Source organism: Kryptolebias marmoratus, linkage group LG5 (assembly GCF_001649575.2).
Source record: "Kryptolebias marmoratus isolate JLee-2015 linkage group LG5, ASM164957v2, whole genome shotgun sequence".
NCBI classification, from domain to species: domain Eukaryota; kingdom Metazoa; phylum Chordata; class Actinopteri; order Cyprinodontiformes; family Rivulidae; genus Kryptolebias; species Kryptolebias marmoratus.
This window is the reverse complement of record NC_051434.1, coordinates 16,898,351-16,918,532: the sequence shown is the minus strand read 5'-3', so window position 1 is coordinate 16,918,532 and position 20,182 is coordinate 16,898,351. Positions and strand designations below refer to the sequence as shown.

Here is a 20,182-nt window from a genome sequence, read left to right as displayed (position 1 = left end):
CCATTACTGTGTCCTTTTGGGAAAATTAGTGCAGGCAGACATGGCAAGACCAACACCACAGAGGAGAATGTGGACAAGAGAGGTGAAGATGATGATGATAAGGAGGAACAGAGGTGCAGAGGAGAGGATTGGGGCAAGACTTTACTCAGAAGATCCATCTGAATGGCCTTCACCACAGGAAGTGGGGGACTCATTGAAGCAGTACATGGTGGAGAATGGCCCACAGAGATGTTCTGATGGGCCATATCCAAGATCAGGTATTATATAAGTCCATGAATAAAAACAATTTATTCACGTAAACAGGCAAAAAAAAAGGTGGGAGGGGGGCGGTAAGAGGCCTTGATAATGGATAGGGGGGCGCTGGCCCAAAAAAGGTTGAGAAACACTGGGATAGAGTGTCATTCTTTAAAAAACCCACATTCCTCATTTGGTGTTTTTCATGGTTTCGGCGGAAAGTGCTTCGTTCTCTGAGAAGATCCAAGTAGTTAAAAGCTTGGTTTGAATCAGCGACTGGTGAAGACCGGAGCGCACGATTCACATCACTTCTTCATACTCGTCAAACCCTTCAGCAGCCCCTGTGGGAACGGAATGGGAACGATCGAACGCATCAAGGCAGATCTGTGTCATCGCGCTGTAAAACTAATCACTTAAAACACCTTTGAGATCAGTTGTAGTGTCCCTTTTCAGCTGAGAGGACAAGCACGCCAATAATACTGTTTGCCACAGCATAACACATCCACTGAGACCCTTACCGAGGTTATCCAGGGTTCAGGTTTTTCATCTTGTATGCCGTTTGTTTCCCTTTTTCCTTAAATATATTTTCTGGGATGAGTTCCCCATTAAAATTGGAGCATGCCGGTTGCCCTGAACAGCCATAATTTAAAAGTTTTGCCTGCTGATGAGCTCTGCTGGTGCAACACTTAAGATGGAAAAGACTGAGAGGTGCATTTGATGTTGCAGATGAGCCCCCTTTGCACCGCAAGGGTTTCCCCACAGATTCTTCGTCTCTTCACGCTAAGCAGCTTCCCAAGGTTCATAAATGCAGCGCAGGCAGTGTTATAATTACCGCCCCTCCTACACAATTAGGATTACCTCGGGAACTTGCCTTTTTCAAAAGACAGACAGATAAGAAGCTCACCTTATGCCACATGCGATGCGCTTGCTCACCACGGCACCCGTGAGGGGAAACAGAATGCGGTGGTGGAGCGGTTTCGACTTGGAAATGTTTGCCCTACCTTTTCCATACGGACATGTAGACAACGGCGTAATGGGCGGTTTTGGTTGTCTGAAGGGTTGGAATATCTCCCCTCAGGGATCCCAGGATTAGCTTTAATTGCCGCAACTCTGCCCACCGTGGATTCCTCCAGCGCGTCGACCATCCAGTCTATCATTAGCCGATGCTGGCAGTGGACCGGGTTTCTCCGTCAGCGAAGAAAACCAAATCCACAGTCATTTATGCTTTTTTTTTTCTCCCCCCTTTCTTTCTTTTCACAAGTTATGGAAGAGTTATCAAGTATGGCTTGTTGGACAACGAGCCACAAATGGCAGTATGCCCATACCAGCTCCGCTCTCATCCAGCTGACAGGTACAGCACTTCCTGTCTGGTGTCGATGGGTGCCGATTACAGCTCTAGCACCAGGTCATCTCTGCGTTCAGCCTTTTTCTGCCTTTCTGTCACCCAGCTAAAATGTAGCTTTACTTTCAAAACATAAAACAAAGGAAGAGGTTCAAGGTCAAAGAAAACTAAGGGGTGGTATCTCAGAGTTGCGACTGTTACAGACTGATTGGTGACTCGAAATTGGGAGAAAATAGACGTATTTTTCCATAGCGCTGGATTCTTAGCGTTTACAACCAAGAGACCAGCAAGCCACACATTGCTAACATTATTTTTTAGCCGACATCGTACCCACCTTAGGCCACTTTGTTCCCACCTTGGCAGCCCCCCCTCTCCCAAAAAAAAAGAACAAAAAACAAAGGAAATATTTAACGGCGACTAGTTGATTTGTTGTCTTTTCTTATTCCTAAGTTGCCTCTTTGCCTCAGTGCCATTGTTCCTTCTCCCTATTATTCCTTTTTTATTTTCCATCCCCCACCCCCCTTTAGTCTAGTTATGACACAAAACTCTCCCATTAGCTCATATTTTTTCTTCCACTTCCTCTTTTTTTTGTGAAGATGTTTTCAGTTCGTCATTTATCCAGAAAGCACTCGCCGTCCCTGCGCATGAGCTGCTGTATTACTGGTTTAATGAGTGTGTGTGTGTGTGTGTGTGTGTGTGTGTTTGAGAGAGTGAGAGGGAGTGGGTGTGACCTGGCCACTCTATATTTAGCTGTTGTGCCACTTTCTCCAGTCCCAGAGCACTGCAGAGTACTGGAAAGTGATGGCTCTTTGTTGCTAAACTTATCCTCTTTTTTTTTTTTTTTTTGCAGGGTAGAGGATAACGCTATGCTGGTGTTATACGGCAGATGTTGTTGCATTTAATTGCTGGATTCAGTTACTTTATTTCTTTGTTTTGCAACTCATTTTAAAAGATGTAGGAAATCCCTGACAGCGTTGGTTTGTCGTAAACGTGTAAATGACGCTTGATTACGCATGTGCGCGACGTTGTTTAGCTGGAAGGAAACGGTGTTTTGGGGGTGAATAAAAAAGTGTGTGTTTGTGTGCAACAGTGCGTTTTCAGAGGGCAGGGTGTGTTTGAGCAAATCTTAATGGAGTGACGGTTAAAGCTGACCACACCGAAGCAAGTTTTCTCTCATTCCCACTAAAACACACAGCAGGCTTCTGCTCGTCGTCTTGTCTCTTTTTAAAAAAATTTTTTTCCCCTTTCCCCTCTACCTTTAATTCACCTCGTGCTCAGTGGCAGCCGGCCAAGCAGACTGCGTTTTACGAGCCCCGATCAAAGACTGTTGTTGCTTTAGAAGATGAATCACTTGACGGTGAAAAAATCCAGACTTTTGTGTCATTCAGCAGCGGCAAATGATAAATGCATTGATAGGATGGACGATTGTTAAAGTGAAAGTATTTCCAAAGGCACCTTTCTGACTATTCGGCCTTTAGACTTTTATTTAAGCGTAGTTTTGATTTGCCGCTCCTTTGGCAGTTCAGGAAAAGCCGTGCAAAAAATACATCAAAACACGTGGCTCGATCGGGGAAATTCATGCTATGATTTTGGTAGCAGCACATCATACAACATGAGCAATAAATACCCCTAAAAAAGTCAAACGTTGCAACCCAAACAACAAAGAGATTAGGGTGAAACAATTTGGGGGGGGGGGGAAACTGTTAACAGGAAGTTTGAAATCATATGACTGAACGGGCGTTTTGATGTGTTTAATGGTTTTTACAAACTGTTTAAAGTTGATGATTGTTGATGATTTTTACCACAACGTGTTGACTTTAGATTACACACTGTAACGTTTGACATTTTTGCAAACAACCTTTTCCTTATTCCCCCAATCTTTACACTTTTATGAATTTTATACATCAAATCATAGACATTTGTGTCTGCTTTCACCCAGTGTACCTCTCACCGCTATAAGACTTATTGTTTTCTTTCAAATCCCTTCAGAGTATAGACTAGGCACATCCAAACTCTCATTGACTTCTATCATTTTTCAGCCCAGATTTATTATTATTATTTTTTTTCAAAACTGGAACTTATATCTCCTACATAAAACACTTTAAATCCTTTTGGTCTTGGTTCCTCTTTGCTCTTCTTATGCAGTTTATACATCAGAACATTGGTGTTTTATCATCTTAGAATGATACAAATGTAACGTTTAAGTCCTAAATGACGTCTGGGTTTTTAGAGAAGAAAGTTGGCAGGTGTTGAAATGTCACAGGAGTTTTATTGGCACCCTTCAGCTTCAGGAATTCTCGAGTTTTTAACTTTTGTTGCAAAACCTGAAACTCCAGTTTCTTTCCTTTTAGTTGCATTAGTAGTTTCACTGTAAAAAGAAAGCGCAGTGTTCAATAAATTGAAATAAATGGTAAATATTAGGGAAATGGTCATTAATGTGAAGGTGAAGTTTGACCCGTGTGATCCTGTTTGCAGGAGTCTCCTTCTACACTAAAAGCCCGCTTTTTACTCGCACACAGTGGGAAATGTTGTTCAGCATGCAAATTATTTAAATCCCCCCTGTGGAGGAGAACAGAAGACTAATTGGAGGAGGAAAAAAAAGAGTAAAAAAGAAAAAAAAAAAACAAGAGACAGGTCCTGATTCTCATCCATCTCCTCATTAGTGTCTAATTGGCATACAGTAGTAAACACAACAACACGCTGGGAGCATTTCTCTGTCCCATTCGGGTGTGTGTGTGTGCACGTGTTTAGCTAAAGATTACACTTTCATCAGCTGATTCAGATTTCCTCTTTTTTTTTATTAACTCTGACCTGCTCATTCTAGTTTTGTCCAATAACTATTTTCCCCTAAAAACTGTAACCAACAGCTCAGACTAAATTGTATTTTTCAATTTCTGATCGAATCAAATTATTTTAGTGTTTCATCGCAAAACATTTAAAATGCTTAAACTTTTTATTCCCAAAATGCGAGCACAATGTTGGATTTTGTTTATTATGTTTTGAAAAATACCCCCGTTTTCATGTCAGTCGTATTTAGTTGTATTTATCCGCCACACCTTTAAAAGCCGGTCCGTGAAAATACTGTCTGATAATGAACTGGTCCGTAGAGCTAAAAAGGTTTGGGACCGCGGCTGTAGAGGACAGTCTGTTCTCTCTGCTTTGGCCAATCTAATATCATCATATTGCCCACCGCTGGTAAATTGGGCGCAGGTGTTCTGAAGCAGTGGTTCCCAAAATCAGAGTCATGGAGCATCAAGTAAGGAGTTTCTGGGGATTTCCAATAAAATGTACAATTGATTGCTAATTCTTTTCACAATTGTTATTAAATACAAAAAGCATATTCCAACAATTGTTGAGGCTGTTTGTACAAAACAAATATTTATACATAATATAAACCTCTGTTTGGTTTCTCTGGGCAGACAGGAAATATAGAGCTTTTTCAGAAATTATGGCGTACCTGCTTTGCACATTTTCACTTTGGAACCCCAAATTTACAACAATAAAAGCTGTTTTTAGTGGGGGTTTTTTTGGTGCCTGTTTGGCTTCTATCTATCTATCTATCTATCTATCTATCTATCTATCTATCTATCTATCTATCTATCTATCTGTCTATCTGTCTATCTGTCTGTCTGTCTGTCTGTCTGTCTGTCTGTCTATATAATTTTTTTTTCCTGAAATACTTGAGATAAAACTGTAAACTGTATCAAAGAAAATTGTGTTCGCCAAGCTCAACATGATCTTTCTCTGTAGTTTGGTACATCAGTGATCTGGATTTTCTCGCCCCCTGGTGGTGCGGCATGGTATTTCTTCCACCTGCCACCCTTCCTCTGGCCTTATTTTCAAACTCTTTATAATTATTACAAACAGCTAATGTCCAGTCTTCATCATCCAGTAACACCTGGTGTTTTTATTGTCCTAAAAAATGAGACTATTGAGTGACAGTAGAACAGGAAATGATCTGGTTTGGAGGATTTTGGATCTGCTCCATCTGAAAAGGATTATTTCCTGATTTATTCATACACATATAAGCCTTTCAGACATGTCCTCCATTTTATTATTCTGATAGTTTTTTAAACTTGGCAGCTTCTTGTTCAAACTATCACCCAGATAGGCAGCACATTACCTTTAGCACAACTTTTAGCACAGTTTGTGCACTTCTCAGATAAAGAAACAACCTTGGTTTCATCTGCTGGTTAAATATAATGTATAATAATATAATTATTAATATAGAAGGACTGACAGGTGAAGGCACTTACCATTCAGCAGTTTTCTTACGTGACTTGCACGGTGCCACAACATGCTGCATTCTCCCGCAGATTCGCCCGTGCCCCGTGCACGCCCTCGCAGTGCTGCCTTACAGCTCGACCGCAGCGCTGTCGCGGAAGCTTCCAGGAAAAAAAAAAACAAACACCCAGAGCGCTAAATCAGATAGCTGCATCGGCATGTTTGCGTCTGTCTGATTATTAGAAGCCGAGATATGCTAACAGATTGGCGCGCGCAAGTAGGGGCAGGTTCCTTTTTGAGGGGCGAGGAAAAAAACGATAATTTAGCCAAAATGAGCTTATCAGGCCGACCTCATGCTCGTGACCTCGATGTGTTTACTGTCTAATCCCTCGTGAGTGACAGATTTTATGTGTCATCAGAGACTCGCATCACTGTTGCTTGTGTTTTCTAAGCTGAAAACATGGACGCTGATGCAATTAAATGCCTGACATTCCTCAAAGGAATGCATATCGCCCGCTGCCTTTCACGTCAGAGTTTTAGACTAAAAGATGAGATGAGAAATCACAACGTGACAGCCACTTTGGTCAAACCTTGCAGTCTCATGCGATGCCACGAGATCTCATATCAAGCGGCAACACTCAGAGCATGTGTTGAGGATGACTCTCAGCTACTACCACACCAAATCTGAGCTTACTGTGTGTAAAATTCACTGAGCTGTAGCTGATTTTGTGTTGGCTGAAAACGATTCACCGTGCATCTTGAGTTGCAGGAGTTTGTTAGGTGTAGATGTGCATCCGGAGTTTACTTTCTGAGAGTGATGTTAAGGTCTGCCCATTGGTTCATAAGATATTTTGCTAACAGACAAACAGGGTTGACTCCAGTCGTAGAGGCACATCCAGTAAATACTTTCTGACAGTTTTGCTGAAATCTCTTCAGTGGTTCGTGATATAATTTGCTAACAAACCGATTTGTCTCCAGCAGTTAATGGGGAAAGGTTTAAAAACAGATCTTTCACGATCGATTGAAGATCAGAGTATAAATCATATAAATCTCAGCGACCACCACACCAAATTTTAGCTCAATATGTGTAAAATTGACTGAGTTACAGCCATTTTTGTGTTTGCTAAAGTTGCTTAGCTGTGGCGGCCATCTTGAACTGGGCTGTCTGTAAAAGCTAATCAGTCGTAGATGTGCATCCAGCGATTACTTTCTGTGAACCTGTCCAGCGGTTTTATAAGATATTTTGCTAACAGGTCAGACAAAAACATCATTTCTGTGTTGCGTCTGCGCCGTCAGTCTCATAAACCAAACCTCAGCTCCGTTTTGTTTTTTTCTCTTCCTGCAAAAGCTTTTAGAGTTTAATCACCTCAGGAATTTCTGTGTTCAGGCACAGGAGTTGTTTCAACAAGTTGTCACCTATTGAATACTTCCCCTCCCAAAACAGCTGTTTTTTTTTTTTTTTCTTTTCTTCCTTTTTTCTATTTTAATCCTTGAGTGAACTTTTAACACCGTGGGATCTCTCTCCACCTTTAGACCTTGGGAGATCCAGCTCGACACGTATGTAGGTCGGCAGTTTATAATCCCCGTTCGCTGCCAGGAGAAGTTCTCGCAATTATTCTCATATTTTTTTTCCGGCTACATTAAGACGTAACGCTCTGAGCCTCGGGATTTTTCGCAAAAATAAGTTGCAGCTCCCGAGGACAGAGAGAAGGGTCGCGTGGTTCGTCGCTTAGCGGTAAATGTACATTTTTAGGCAAATGTTACAGCCTGAGGAGGTAAACGCAGGCTAAGAATGTAAAGTAAACGAGTTGGTATTGATGCTTTAATGGTGACAGTTTGTTGGCATATTTAAAAAGTACCATTTAAACAAACAAAAAACCAAAATTTATTAAATCAGGAATGAGACGTTTATTTTTAAATGACATTAGATCATCGGGGGGGGAAGTTTGACCCATATAGTTTGCGTGGAATGACGCCGTGTGGGCGGGGTTGGATGGTGTAATGTTCCGTGCACCGTTGACCGCCGTGACATCAACATTTTATCGACATTTGATGCATTTCTGTGACCTTTCCGCGCAGACGATCCCAGGTGGCTAAAAACGGAGCGCCGTTGTCGGGCTGCTGACTTCCCACACAGGCCTGTTCAGACGTTGTGTTAACCTGCATCCCGGTTGATCATATTACATTCAGACAGCTCTGACTGCAGGCGTCAACTCATTCAAAACGAGCCGAGGACTAATTTAGGCTACATTCAGAGGTGACTGTCATCTCGAGTGGGATCTCCTGTTCAACCTAGACAGACGGTAGTGTTTACACTAAGATCGTCGCTCATTTTCCCTGCGATTTGCTCCAAAATGATTTCTGTTAAAAGCTGTTTTCAAACTCACAACATTGATTTTCTGCAGACTTCTGCCTCAACAGTGGACAAAGCAACATTAGATACTGTTTGTCTTTCGTTTTGCTGCTGTTTTATGACCAAATACAGTTTAAAAATTAGAGTTCAGATTAGTTTGCTCGGTTTGCTGAGCGTTGTGCTGATGGTGCTGAAGTTGCTGAACTTATCAGTTCATTGTGAGAACAAGAAGAAAGCTTTCTTTTTTTGGTCTTTTTGTCCTGATTTGCTCCTTTCTTTCTGTCTGTTCAGGCTTTAAGAGAAATGAGGAGATGAGAGCGATGGAGGTGCTTCCCATTCTCAAAGAGAAGGTTGCCTTTCTGTCGGGTGAGTTTCTTAAAGATCGCCGTGTTTGTTTGTGTGTCGGGTGTCCTCGGGCATTACGCCGTGGACGCTCCTGCTACGTGCTTCATCTGTCTCACACACTCACACACATACAGAGTGAGGGCATAATAACAAGCTGTTTATGCTGGCTGTAAAAACTCGTGGGGGTGGGGGGTGGGGGGGGTCAGGCTGAGGCCCAGACACTTAGCCCTTGACCCCATCTTCAAACCCTTTCAGCCACTCACAGTGACTCACACACAGATGACCATTGTGTAACCGGTGTCAACAGGTCTGCGAAACACAGAGCCGCAGCTGCATGTGTGTGTTTGGTCAGCCATGTCCCACACACACACACACACACACTTACAGGCTGAGCTGCAGGTCCAAACTGCCAACGACATCCAGCAGGATCGTGTGTACAACATGCAGAAAAAAACCCCCCATTATCCATCCCGAGTCTGTATGCGCAAGAGAGCGCACATCATCTCATGTGTCCATGAGCACGGGAATGCCACAGGAGACACACTCATGCAGAAGATGTGCACACAGACGAAGTGATTAACATAGCGTGAAGTGTGTGCGTTTGGTCCTCTCGCGCGCTGTAAAGGTCACAGGTAAAAACTACGACGATGAGGACAATGACTCAGGCAAACAAAAGTGCGATCGCGGAGAGGGAGACACGGGGCAGCGTTGCCATGGAAATGACTCGCTGTCAGCTGCCTCATCCCGGCGCAGTCGCCGCCTGGGTAATTGGCTTTGAAACGGTCGGAGAGGAGGGGCCGCTGGCGAAGAGGAGGGTAAATGAACTAAGCTTATTATCCTGAATCTGGCCGCGTATCAAAACAAGCCGCGCTACTGGTCATCTCTCACGTTTCCCTGTTACCGCATGAACGGTTGTTTTGTTTTTTTCTTTTTCCCCCCTCCCCGTCAGAGCAGCCCGGCGGAGCCTACAGGCACACAGAACCCCGACTGAACTCGCTAATTTGTGGGCTGAGCACAGACCAGCTTTACTGGTCCCACATGAGACAAGAAGCTCTGCAGGGTGTCGCTCAGTCACTTCACAATGTGCTGTACAGTGGACAGCAGTGGTGTCCAATCCCGGCCCTGAGGGGCCTCTATCCTGCATGTTTTAGTTGTTTCTCTGCTTTGAATGACTGAGTGATTAACAGACTTCTGCAGAACTTGAAGACCTGCTGAGGAGCAGGGAAACAACTAAAACCTGCAGGATGGTGGCCCTCCAGGACCAGGATTGGACACCCCTGGTGTAGAATAACAGATCAATATTTAGAAACTTATATTATAGCCAGCAAGCTTTTAAAGGCAGAAATATTCTTATGGATTGATATGGTGGTGTGTTTTTAAGCCATACGGACAACACATTTTAATTTCCAAGGTTTTACATTTTCTATATTACACCATTAACTTATAGTTCAAAATCTGCAATTTATACTTTCACGATAAATCATATTGATTTCCATTCGACAGAATTGTAGGTACAGTCATGGTAAAAAGACTGTCCACTTTCTTCAGTTCTAGGGGTTTACAATCAGCATTTAACAAAAAATGTTCTTTATCAGGTCCTAAAATTATTCAAATCTAATCTCAAATGTAGAAAAACAACAGATTCCACTGTGTCATTCTTTATTAAACTTTATCAACGCTAAACTCGCAAAGGTGTGCGTAGAAAACTAAACCACCTTTGCTGTTTCTGTAGGATTTAGGAGGTTCGGTCTGAGCCAGGAGCTGCTGATCAAATGTATCGATCAGCTGATCACCCTCAGTGTGAGCACGTCTATAAAAGCAGGAGTTTTGTTTATTTGCAGCTCTGAAGCAGACAGGAGTGTTTTAACACAATGCCATGGTGCAAAGACATCAACAACGACCTTAGAGGAGCAGCTGTTGTTGCCCAACAACCTGGAAAGGTTAAAGGTCATTTTCAAACAATTTGGAGTTCATCCTCCAGAGAGCGAGGATTATTATTCTGGAAAACATTTAAGACACCTGGCAGTCTTCTCAACAAATTCACACCAAGGTCAGACCGTGCAATGTTTAGAGAAATTAAAAGAAACAACTCCATCTCAGGATCTATAGACCTCAGTCAGCAGGTTAAAGGTTTAAAGTCCTGACAGGACAATCAGACTTCTGGACCAGATGAGACCAAAGTGGAGATCTTTAGCTGTAATTCACAGCAGCATGTTTGGAGGAAACCAAACACAGCAGATGAGCACAAAAATCCTCATCCCAGCTGTCAGCACGGTGGTGGAGGGCTGATGGTTTGGGCTCCTTGCAGTCACCGAGACGACCATGAACTCCTCTGTGGACCAAAGGACTCTGTAAGGACATCTGTCCTACAGCTGAAGACTGGACCAAACTGGGTCATGATGCAACAGAACAAAGATCCACAAACACAGCAGCTGATCTACAAGAACGGCTCAAAACAAACAAAAAAAAAAAAATCAAGATGTTTAAATGTTCAACATCTTTTTTTTAAAAACCGTCAGCTATTGGCTTCGATGTACATCTACAACTGATTAACATTCAACCCCACAAATAACCAAAACTAACAAACACAAAAATGGCTCTAACTCAGTCAGTTTAGCTCAAATCGAGGCAAAATATGGTGTGGTAGTAGCTGAGAGTCACTCCTGGCACATACTCTGAGAGCTACACGTTACAGGGTCTTCACTCAGGACAGTGGCCTAAACTCACCGAAATAATATTCTGCAAACTAAATCATTCATTCCAAAGCAATGAGACACAAAGTACCCGCTGCTTGGCTGCATGTTTGTTGATTTAGTTACAGCTCTGCGTGTGTTGTATTCCTAATCGATGTGTTTGTGTGTGAAAGGTGGAAGAGACAGACGCGGCGGTCCAGTATTAACGTTTCCCTCACGCAGTAACCACGACAGAATACGAGCGGACGATTTGAGGAGACTGATCGCCTACCTCGCCAGCATCCCCAGGTGACACATTCAATTACCTCTGCTCTTTGACGTGTGTGAGCTCTGCCCCCCCCCCCCCTTTTTTTTTAATGGTAAATAAAGCAAAAGGGTTGCAGACACGTGACGGAGAAGAGGTGAGCACGTGAGCAGCGATGGGGCAGGGGGGGGAAGCAGTTAGCTCACCGCAGCTCCTTGGCTGCTGGCTGCTAGGAATCGGCGTCGGAGATACAGGGATGCTCAGACAGAAGGGTGGGGTAGGTGCAGGGGGGGGGTGCCTGAGCTAAGAGCGGGGACATGACAGAAGGAGAGAGGGGTATCAGCGGAGAGAGAAAGCAGGAGGCGGAGGGGAGGGGAGGGGCGGGGGGCCGACAGATTCGGAGAGCGCATGTGCGAGGAGGTGTGTGCGCGAGCGAGGGAGCGAGCCTTCGTGTGTGTGTGAAAGCAAAACAAAGTGTCGCAGTAGCCGAGGCGGTGCAGCAGCAGTTCCTGTGGGCGAGGAGCTCCTCATCTCCCAGGTAAAAACGCGTCCTTTAAACCTCTCCGTTTGATGCCGTTAAAGCCGACCTTTCCCCCTCGCGTCTTCAGCCGTCACTGTTCTGCGTCTCGCCGTCTTCATTTTGTCTGTTGTCCCTTTTGACTTCCTGACGTCTTTTTCAAACTTGTCACAGTGGCCCGGTTTGACTGTGTTCAAGATCAGCCTCAATCTTGTGCGTTCTGCGACTTGACTTGTTTTATTTTGGAGGGGGAGGGGGTGAACATCTGGACAAAGCTGCCTGCTGGCCATCTTTTGACTGACAGGCTGTTACACGGGGGAGAAAAACAGGTTTGGGAAAAGGATGAAGGATGTATAGAGACACGGTGATGGAATAATGGGACTTGTTTGATCAGAGTCAGAAATGAAAGGAAGAGTTCCCGTAAAATACAAAATGTACCAAAAGGGGGGGAGCAGTCTGCGTTTGTGCATTCAGTTGTTTTTTTGTTTTTTTTTGTTGTTGTGAACCACCGATGCATCAACAAAACTGATAGCTTCCTAAATAATAAATGAAATGTTTTCTTGTGGGAAGATTTCATCTTCTTGAAGCAGATTCAGATTGCGGCTCTTTAGGTCCAGGACACAGCAGCACAGGGGAATACGGTTGCATATGCTCAAATGTGCTGAGCTGTGTGTTTATTTCAAAGCACATTTGAGCCTCATTTGTCACAGGTCTGTGTGTGTGTGTGTTGGAGTACGTGGGTGGATGTGTGTTTGCTGCGTAGGCTCCTCACGGTATAGAAAATGCGTCATCTCACTGTATGTTCTCTCTCAATTCCTCCCTTTCTTTTTTTTTTTTTCTTTTCCCTACCCCATCTCTCGTTTCCTTCCTCTCTCCCCTCCATCATCCCTCTCTCTCATCCCGTCATGTGTCTCCTCTCTTTCTCTCTGGATTATACTCTCCAATCCCCTCCCTCCCTCCCTCCGCCCCTCCCCTTTTAATTCCTCCCGCTGACCTCCATCGCCATCCGCCCCAGCGAGGAGGTGTGTAAACATGGCTTCACGGTCATCGTTGACATGCGCGGCTCCAAGTGGGACAGCATCAAGCCCCTGCTGAAGATCCTGCAGGAGTCCTTCCCGTCCTGCATCCACGTCGCGCTCATCATCAAACCGGACAACTTCTGGCAGAAGCAGAGGACCAACTTTGGGAGCTCCAAGTTTGAATTCGAGGTAGGATCGAAAGCCTTCAGCCAATCTGATTTGATTCATGAAATAATTACATGATCAGAGGAGTGTGCTTACCCAAATGGAAGTGCTGCAATTCTATTCAGCTATATATTTTTTTGAGGATGTGTCATAAAAGTAGGAAAAAAACCCCAAACAATATGCTGTCAGCCGAGTTGTGACAACGACCACTATAGCTGCTGCTTATTATCTGCACGTCATTAGTTTCCTCACCCCACTGTTTTGGATGTGTACATCACCAGCCTGTTGTCAGCTGAAGGAGGGGAAAAAAAAATGTCCTCATGTTCAGCCTGAAAACAAATCACTCTAACGAGCATTTGTGGCGCCGTCAGTCGAGCGTTAAACCTATTTTCACAGCTCATTTCATAAAACGGTCTCAGAGGCAGGTGTGTTTCAGTTCTCTGGCTTTGTATTAGTTAGATACCAGTGTGCTCCTGAAAGTATCTGCTCAGCAGAACTCATCCCTCCCGATCACGACTAAAACCCAGCTTGAGATGTTTCTTTTATAATCCTGCATATTCTATTCGAGGAACCTTTTTTTCTGCAGAGTCCTAATTTTCCCCCGACTAAGGCTTCGCGGGTGTGGAAATTACTTTGATCGCTCACATACCCATATGTAAGCAGGTCCAATGCAATCTAATGACATCATATCGATTATTTGATGGCAAGAGTAGCCAATGGGAGATTGCAATTATCCTCAAGCTGCCCTGCTGTGCTACATGAGCATTGATTATATACAGTCTGTGCACAAAGGCCTTCGTCACAAATATTGATTATGGAAAAAAAAAAAAAAAGTAGAAATAAAAAAATCTAAATCTCTTCAGGAGGGAATTTTAATCCTATGTGTATAATATTCGGCTCTTGAGCAGCTTTTATTCTAAAGCAGGGCATCTAAAAATGCAATATAACAGACAGCGCAACAAAAATGAAGCTGAGAAGTCAGAGATTGTCCCCCCTGATAGGAAAGCATGGCAGAGGCACTATCATCCTTAGGGATTCATTTGGTTCCTTCTGATGCTAGGGGTAGGGGTAAATGTTTTATTGAAATGATCAAATTAGAAAGATGACGCTGAACCTTTAAAAGCTTTAATCAGAGGTCAGAAAATATGGATCAGAGGATCCGATGCACTCAGCCCACCAGCATGAATCCAACTAGAAAAAAAAAGGATTGCTGGCAAAATCATTTAAGGGGACTGAAATGTGCCCGGAGCTAAAATGACTCCTGCAGACCTAGAAACGTGTTAGTGAAAGACGCTACCAGCAGGCAAGAAGCAAAGCCTACTGCTGCTGAATAAGTCTGCGTTGAGTCCTGTTATTCTTCCCTACAGTGAATTGGAGATGGGTAAGATGAGCTAACGGCTAGTCCGAAGGCAGCCGGAGTAGATGGTGTCGTTCTAAAACATCTCTAGTCTTAAAAACGTTTTAAAGATGCTCATGTGAGCACCGTTTTATAAACCTTCACGCCTCCGTCAGGTTGCGCATTTCCACGGGCGTTTCCGTGGACGTCAGTGGTTATTTACAAGTTCACAAAGCAGCAGCTAGCGTCCGACAGAAGTTTCAGAGGAGTTTCCCCAGAATACCCGTGTAATGTGAAATTGGTGGCAGTGTAAAAGTTCAGAAAAATAGCTTTTTAAAACGGCAGCAATCCATTTTTGAATGTCTGTTTGGTCCGTCTAGATGAGCTAAACAACTCAAATCTTCAAAAAACAAACAAAAAACTAAAACAGTTCATATAAACCCTATTTCCAAAACCTTAACACTGACATCCGTTTTGGAACACGTGCTTATTTCAGCAGTAGTATAATATTTCTGATAGGCAAAGGCTAGCCTGAATAGACCTCCTTCCAAAGCAAAGATCTCAAACCTGTCATATCGTACAAATACTGTTATTTAATCCTTTACACCACCATCAGTTCTGCGTTACACTGTTAGTCTAGAAAACATATTATGAATTTTCTGCTGAAAGTGTCCCCAAGCAGCACTAGAAGTGCTACACCTAGCTGCAGCTGTGGCTATTTACACTTGTAAATCCTGGCGTAAAGGTCTCTGAAGTAGTGTTTGCGTGAACCGCTCTAAAATTCTGGAGACTGCAGCAGTGCATTTCAGCTTTATTAGCTGTGTTTGGACAAGCCATTAACGCTTTCTCCAAACCCAGGCTGTTTAATAAGCTATCTACAACAGGTAAGATATTAATTATTCATAACCTTTGCTCAGAGCTCAGATTTAAAATGCCCGAACTAGCCCCGGTCTGGCGCTGATCATTCTGTTGCTGCGTGTGTCCGAAGGGTTCCTCCTCTGGTTTACTGTAACGAAATCCTAAAGAGGCGAGGCTTTCCGTCCATTCTTTAAATTCACATTCGGGAAGAAAACCGAATCAAAGCTCAGTTTTGATTGTTGCTAATAGATCTCTGGGTCCAACGAGAGGAACCGTTGCCCAGACTCGCCCTCCTTTTAACCGAGTTTCCACGAACATGGCCGTATCAGTGTTTATTTTTCCCACCCGGCGGCAGTGAAAGCCGCCGCGCGTCGTCATCGGAGAACAGCAGCGCGTCTCCGCATTGTTCTGGCCTACACAAAGCCCATCCCAGCCACCGCTCCGTCTCCATCCTTCTCTGGCCATGTGTGTGGGGGTGTTGTGCGGAGGTGGCTCAGCAGAAACACACAGGCAATGAAACCAAGCAAGAAGACGTTCCCTCGGTTTTCTCTCCGATTAATTTTTCTAATATGCTCCTGTTGGAGAGGATTTCAGTTTGTTGAGATTAGATGGCGCAGTTAAAGCATATTCCTCGCTCAGAAGCTCTTTCACTTAAACAGGGACTTCTATATTTTTCAAGCCTTTTGGCTGCAGTTCAGATTTATATCGTCTCGGAGATGCTTTTAGCAGAATTATAAAGATGAGGAGAAAACGTCCTGCTGATGCATTGTTAGTTATTATAGTTATTACAGGGGTTTCACTAAAAGTCACTTTGAATTTGTTCTCAATGGGTGAGAGGGACTCGGGGTTTGTTGAGTGTAAAATATTCTGCAGCATTCGTGAATAGCAAACAACCAAAGAAAGGGGAAAAAAGGAAAGATTGGATAAACAGATGCAGTAAATTTTGTTGGTCCCCTTCCACAATAATCCAAAAGAACTATTATCTCTGAAATAAGCTGAGAGTTTAATGGCATTCTTAGTTGTTTATTTCATTTTTAACCTTCCTTTTAATTATTTAATCAGCATGTAATTAAATAAAAACAGCACAAGAAGAAGATGGTACCCTTAATTTAATATTTTTGTAGCAGCACCTTTTCTTCACAACGAGACGTCTGCATTTGTTCCTCAGGAAGAGGACCTACCTGTCTCAGGTTTGAAGGATGGTGTCTCCACACTTCAATTTTCTGATCTTTCCGTAGATGTTCAATAAGATTAAGATCCTGTCTTCATGGGGGGCATTTAACAGTCGTCCAATTGTATTTTCTCAGCCGTTCTTGATGCTTTTAGCTGGATGTTTTGGGTCATTATCCAGTTGAAGCTGCGACTGAGGCCAAACGTTCTGACACCGGGCGGTACGATGCCTTGTTAGTCTTGAGACCTCATCGCGTCCTGCACAGATTCATGGTTCCCCTGTGACAGATGCAGCCCCGAAACAAAACCGAGCCTCCTCCGTGTTTCACAGTAGATATGGTGACTGACCAAAAAGCTCCAGTTTTGTCTCATCGGTCCCAGAAACTTTGGGGCTTGTCGACATGCATCTTGATGAATTCCAGTCTGATCAGAAAGTGACGTACCTTCACCTTGGAGTTCAGCTTGAATGGCTTGGGTTGGTTTTTGGGTGGCTCTTCTTCTACCATTTTCCCAACCATCTGATCAACCTGGGGCTGCATTTCCTTTTGCATCCACGTCCTGGGAGGTTGGCTGCAGTCACATGAACCTTCTACTTTTTAATAATATTAGTAGCTGTGGTCAGAAGAACATAAAGCTGCATAGACATGGTGTAGTAGCCTTTACCTTTAACATGGATATCTACAGTCTTTCCTCTGAGCTCCTCAAACAGCTCTCATCTTTGCTCTCTCTTCTCCTGTTCAGTGAGGTAAACACAACGATACCAAACTACCTATTGGCTGTTTGCTCCCTTTAAATAGGCTGAATGTCTGATTAAAAAGCTTGAAAGCTTCTCTAATACTTATTAAGGTCAAACACTTGGTTTACAGTGTGACTATAAATGCAAAAATTATAGTCTATTTAAGGCAGCAAGGACACCTGATTTGTATCATCAAACACAACATATTTTGATATCATTAGATGAATCTTTTAAAAACAAATCTAACACAATTTGAATTTTTCAAATCAATCTACTGGTTACCAATTTATTGTATAAAAATGATCATCAGAATCTGTTTAAATTAATGCAGTTCTTAAACAGGCAGCAGTAGAAAGTCCTGTGTTTAACTTCCTGGAACTGAAGCTGAGGAATCGCTCTGATTGGCTGGAAGTTTTCAGATTACTCCTTCGCAGATAACACCTGAGCAAAGCAGTGGAAGGTGCCAGCTCTCGCTGGGCTCTTTGCCAACGTCTGTCGTAAAATGTTTTATTTCATCTGAGTTGAGAAATGAATGAATGAATGAGCTCGATCACTGCCTGACCCAGTTAGCTATAACACCGCCGTGCGTTGTTTATTTAACAGATTAAGAACATGTAGAGGATGAACGGGTTGGGAGGGGACAGGTGGTTTTGCTATTTAAGGGTACCAACAAATCCGTTCATACTATTTTAGCATATCTTTGGAAAATGAAGAACAAATCTTTTCTTTTCACATTTTTTGTTTACTCTTATTGCTTTTTACGCTTAATATTACTGCCTGCTCTTCTTCTAAAGGCATGCAGACATATATTAGACAGCTGCTTTTAACAAAGTCACTTTTAAAGAGAAATGAAGCACTGTTTCAATGAGCTGTAAGAGTAGTGCTTCTCAAGTGACTAACATCAACCTAAATCTCTCCACTAGACCACCATGGTGTCGCTAGAGGGCTTGACGAAAGTTGTGGACCCCTCCCAGCTGACGTCCGACTTCGACGGCAGCCTGGACTACAACCATGAAGAGTGGATCGAGGTGAGTTCGAACCCGCCACCCACCCCTCGTCCCTAAAGTCCTAACAGATCTACGGTTTTGTGCCGGATTCTTCATTCAAGCAGCCGTTTGGCCCCTGAGACCCCGAGACTCGAGCGTTTTCTCTTTACGCCCAGGTTCGCGTGGCGTTCGAGGAGTTCTCTGGTCACGCCACTCAGATGTTGACCCGACTAGAGGAGATGCAGGAAACCGTGTCGAGGAAGGATTTCCCCCAAGACCTGGAGGGTGCGAGGCGGATGATAGAAGAACACGCTGCGCTGAAGAAAAAGATCATAAAAGCTCCGATAGAAGAGCTGGACACCGAAGGACAGAGGTAGGAATCTGCTGCTCTAATATTTTTACTAACACCTAAACGATGAGTCAGTCGAAGGGGAGACACCGTTCCTTCGCTTCAATTTTTTAAACCTCTATGATGCATTTATTTAAAAGTCAGACGATTAGGGTACACCTGTGATTTCTGATTATTCTAACTGCATGTGGACTGATAGGAAATTACTTGGACTTTTTAAGCTGCGGAACCTCGAACTGTGTCGTCTTCCATGTTGTTGTTTTTTTAAAACCATGCTTCACATGGGAGAGTAATCAGAAAAAACTGATTAATCTGTGAGATTTCACAAAGAAAAGAAAAGAATAGAGTAAGACTGGTGAGCGAGTGCTGCTGAGTTCCTGTGACAGGCCAGAGTGTGAATGCTGCATAATGTCTGTCTCTAAGGGGAAAAGACCGACTTCCTTTTTCTAAAAGAAGAAATTTGAAGCTTATAGGCACATTGTTGAGAAGGACGAGACAAAGACCATTCTTATTTTTCACTCTTAGTTTGAATGTGGTTTCTTTTGGCATAAACAGGACTATGTGTGTAGATTCAACATCATTTGAAATGATTATACTTTTATTTTGAAGTGATTTTCTGTGTAAAAGTGATAACTATTGTTTCACCTGTCGTAGATGAGCTCTCGAACGGCCTCAGTTTGAAGAACTGGTTCACATCTGACAGGTTGGGGCGAGCGAGCGGCTAGTTCAGACATGACTAAAGCAAAATTTCCCAGCGGCTCGTGCAAACGTTGTTTTATAGACTTTTACACCAACTTCACATCTCACAGATATTTACAATGAACCTGATGGTGTTTATGAGTGGAAATGGCTACAGCTGCAGCTAGCTTTAGCACTTCTAGTGTGCCTTCAGGTCACTACCAGCTGACATTTTCTATCTTTTTTCTGCCCAGACTAACCATTTAATACATGGTTCAGATGTTTACTGTTTTTATGTGTACGTCCTGCTCTGGGAAGTTTGAGACTAAAGTTGTTTGAAGATGGCAGCATCTGCTCAGTCCATTCAGATGAGCCATTTTTAATATGCGAAAACAGCCTGAATGGACCTTTTTCCATCTTAAACCAACTCTTTTCCTAAAAATACAGCCATTCCTGGGAATTTTAATATTTAAACCTTGATGTGCATAAGTTTGCATTACTGCTATTTAAGCAGAAATATTGTAAAATTTATGCTGGATGTGACCCCTGACCCCTGGAAGCGCTACATGCCGCTGCTCCTGCAGCTTTTTCCACCTGTAAAGACCTGTGGATTTCCATGGAATGAATGAATAAATGAATTTAATGCAAAACTGACAGTGGTATAAAGGTTTTGAAAACAAGAATCTGTTCGTCAGCGTTATTTTAGGACGACAAAATGTGCTTTGGTCTTGGCCGTGTTTGAAGTAGCTGGTCTCTCCTGTTGGACACTAAGGCTGTCCACAGCAATAATATATAAACCGTTTAAAAACTTTTATTAAAAACCATCTTCAGAACGCCTTACTGTTGTATCGATTTACATTTAAAATATTTAAATCAAAATGTTTGTTCACTTGGTGATAAAAAATATTTCACATTTTATAGATTTCATAATGT

General features: G+C 43.1%; 1 protein-coding gene across 7 annotated transcripts in view; it reads left to right on the top strand.

The window, feature by feature from the left end:
- The window catches only part of LOC108238707 (triple functional domain protein), a 91,129-nt gene that overhangs the window by 27,726 nt on the left and 43,221 nt on the right, over nt 1-20,182 (top strand). For 6 of the 7 annotated variants that reach the window (XM_017420978.3, XM_017420974.3, XM_017420972.3 and 3 more), the window contains exons 3-7: nt 8,445-8,519; nt 11,365-11,479; nt 12,968-13,160; nt 18,160-18,264; nt 18,399-18,595. In XM_017420978.3, coding sequence (XP_017276467.1) covers nt 8,445-8,519; nt 11,365-11,479; nt 12,968-13,160; nt 18,160-18,264; nt 18,399-18,595 — 685 coding nt within the window. Of the gene's footprint in view, nt 1-8,444; nt 8,520-11,364; nt 11,480-11,865; nt 11,974-12,967; nt 13,161-18,159; nt 18,265-18,398; nt 18,596-20,182 lie in introns of those variants that run through there. The other variant, XM_037975885.1, reaches the window with a different exon arrangement.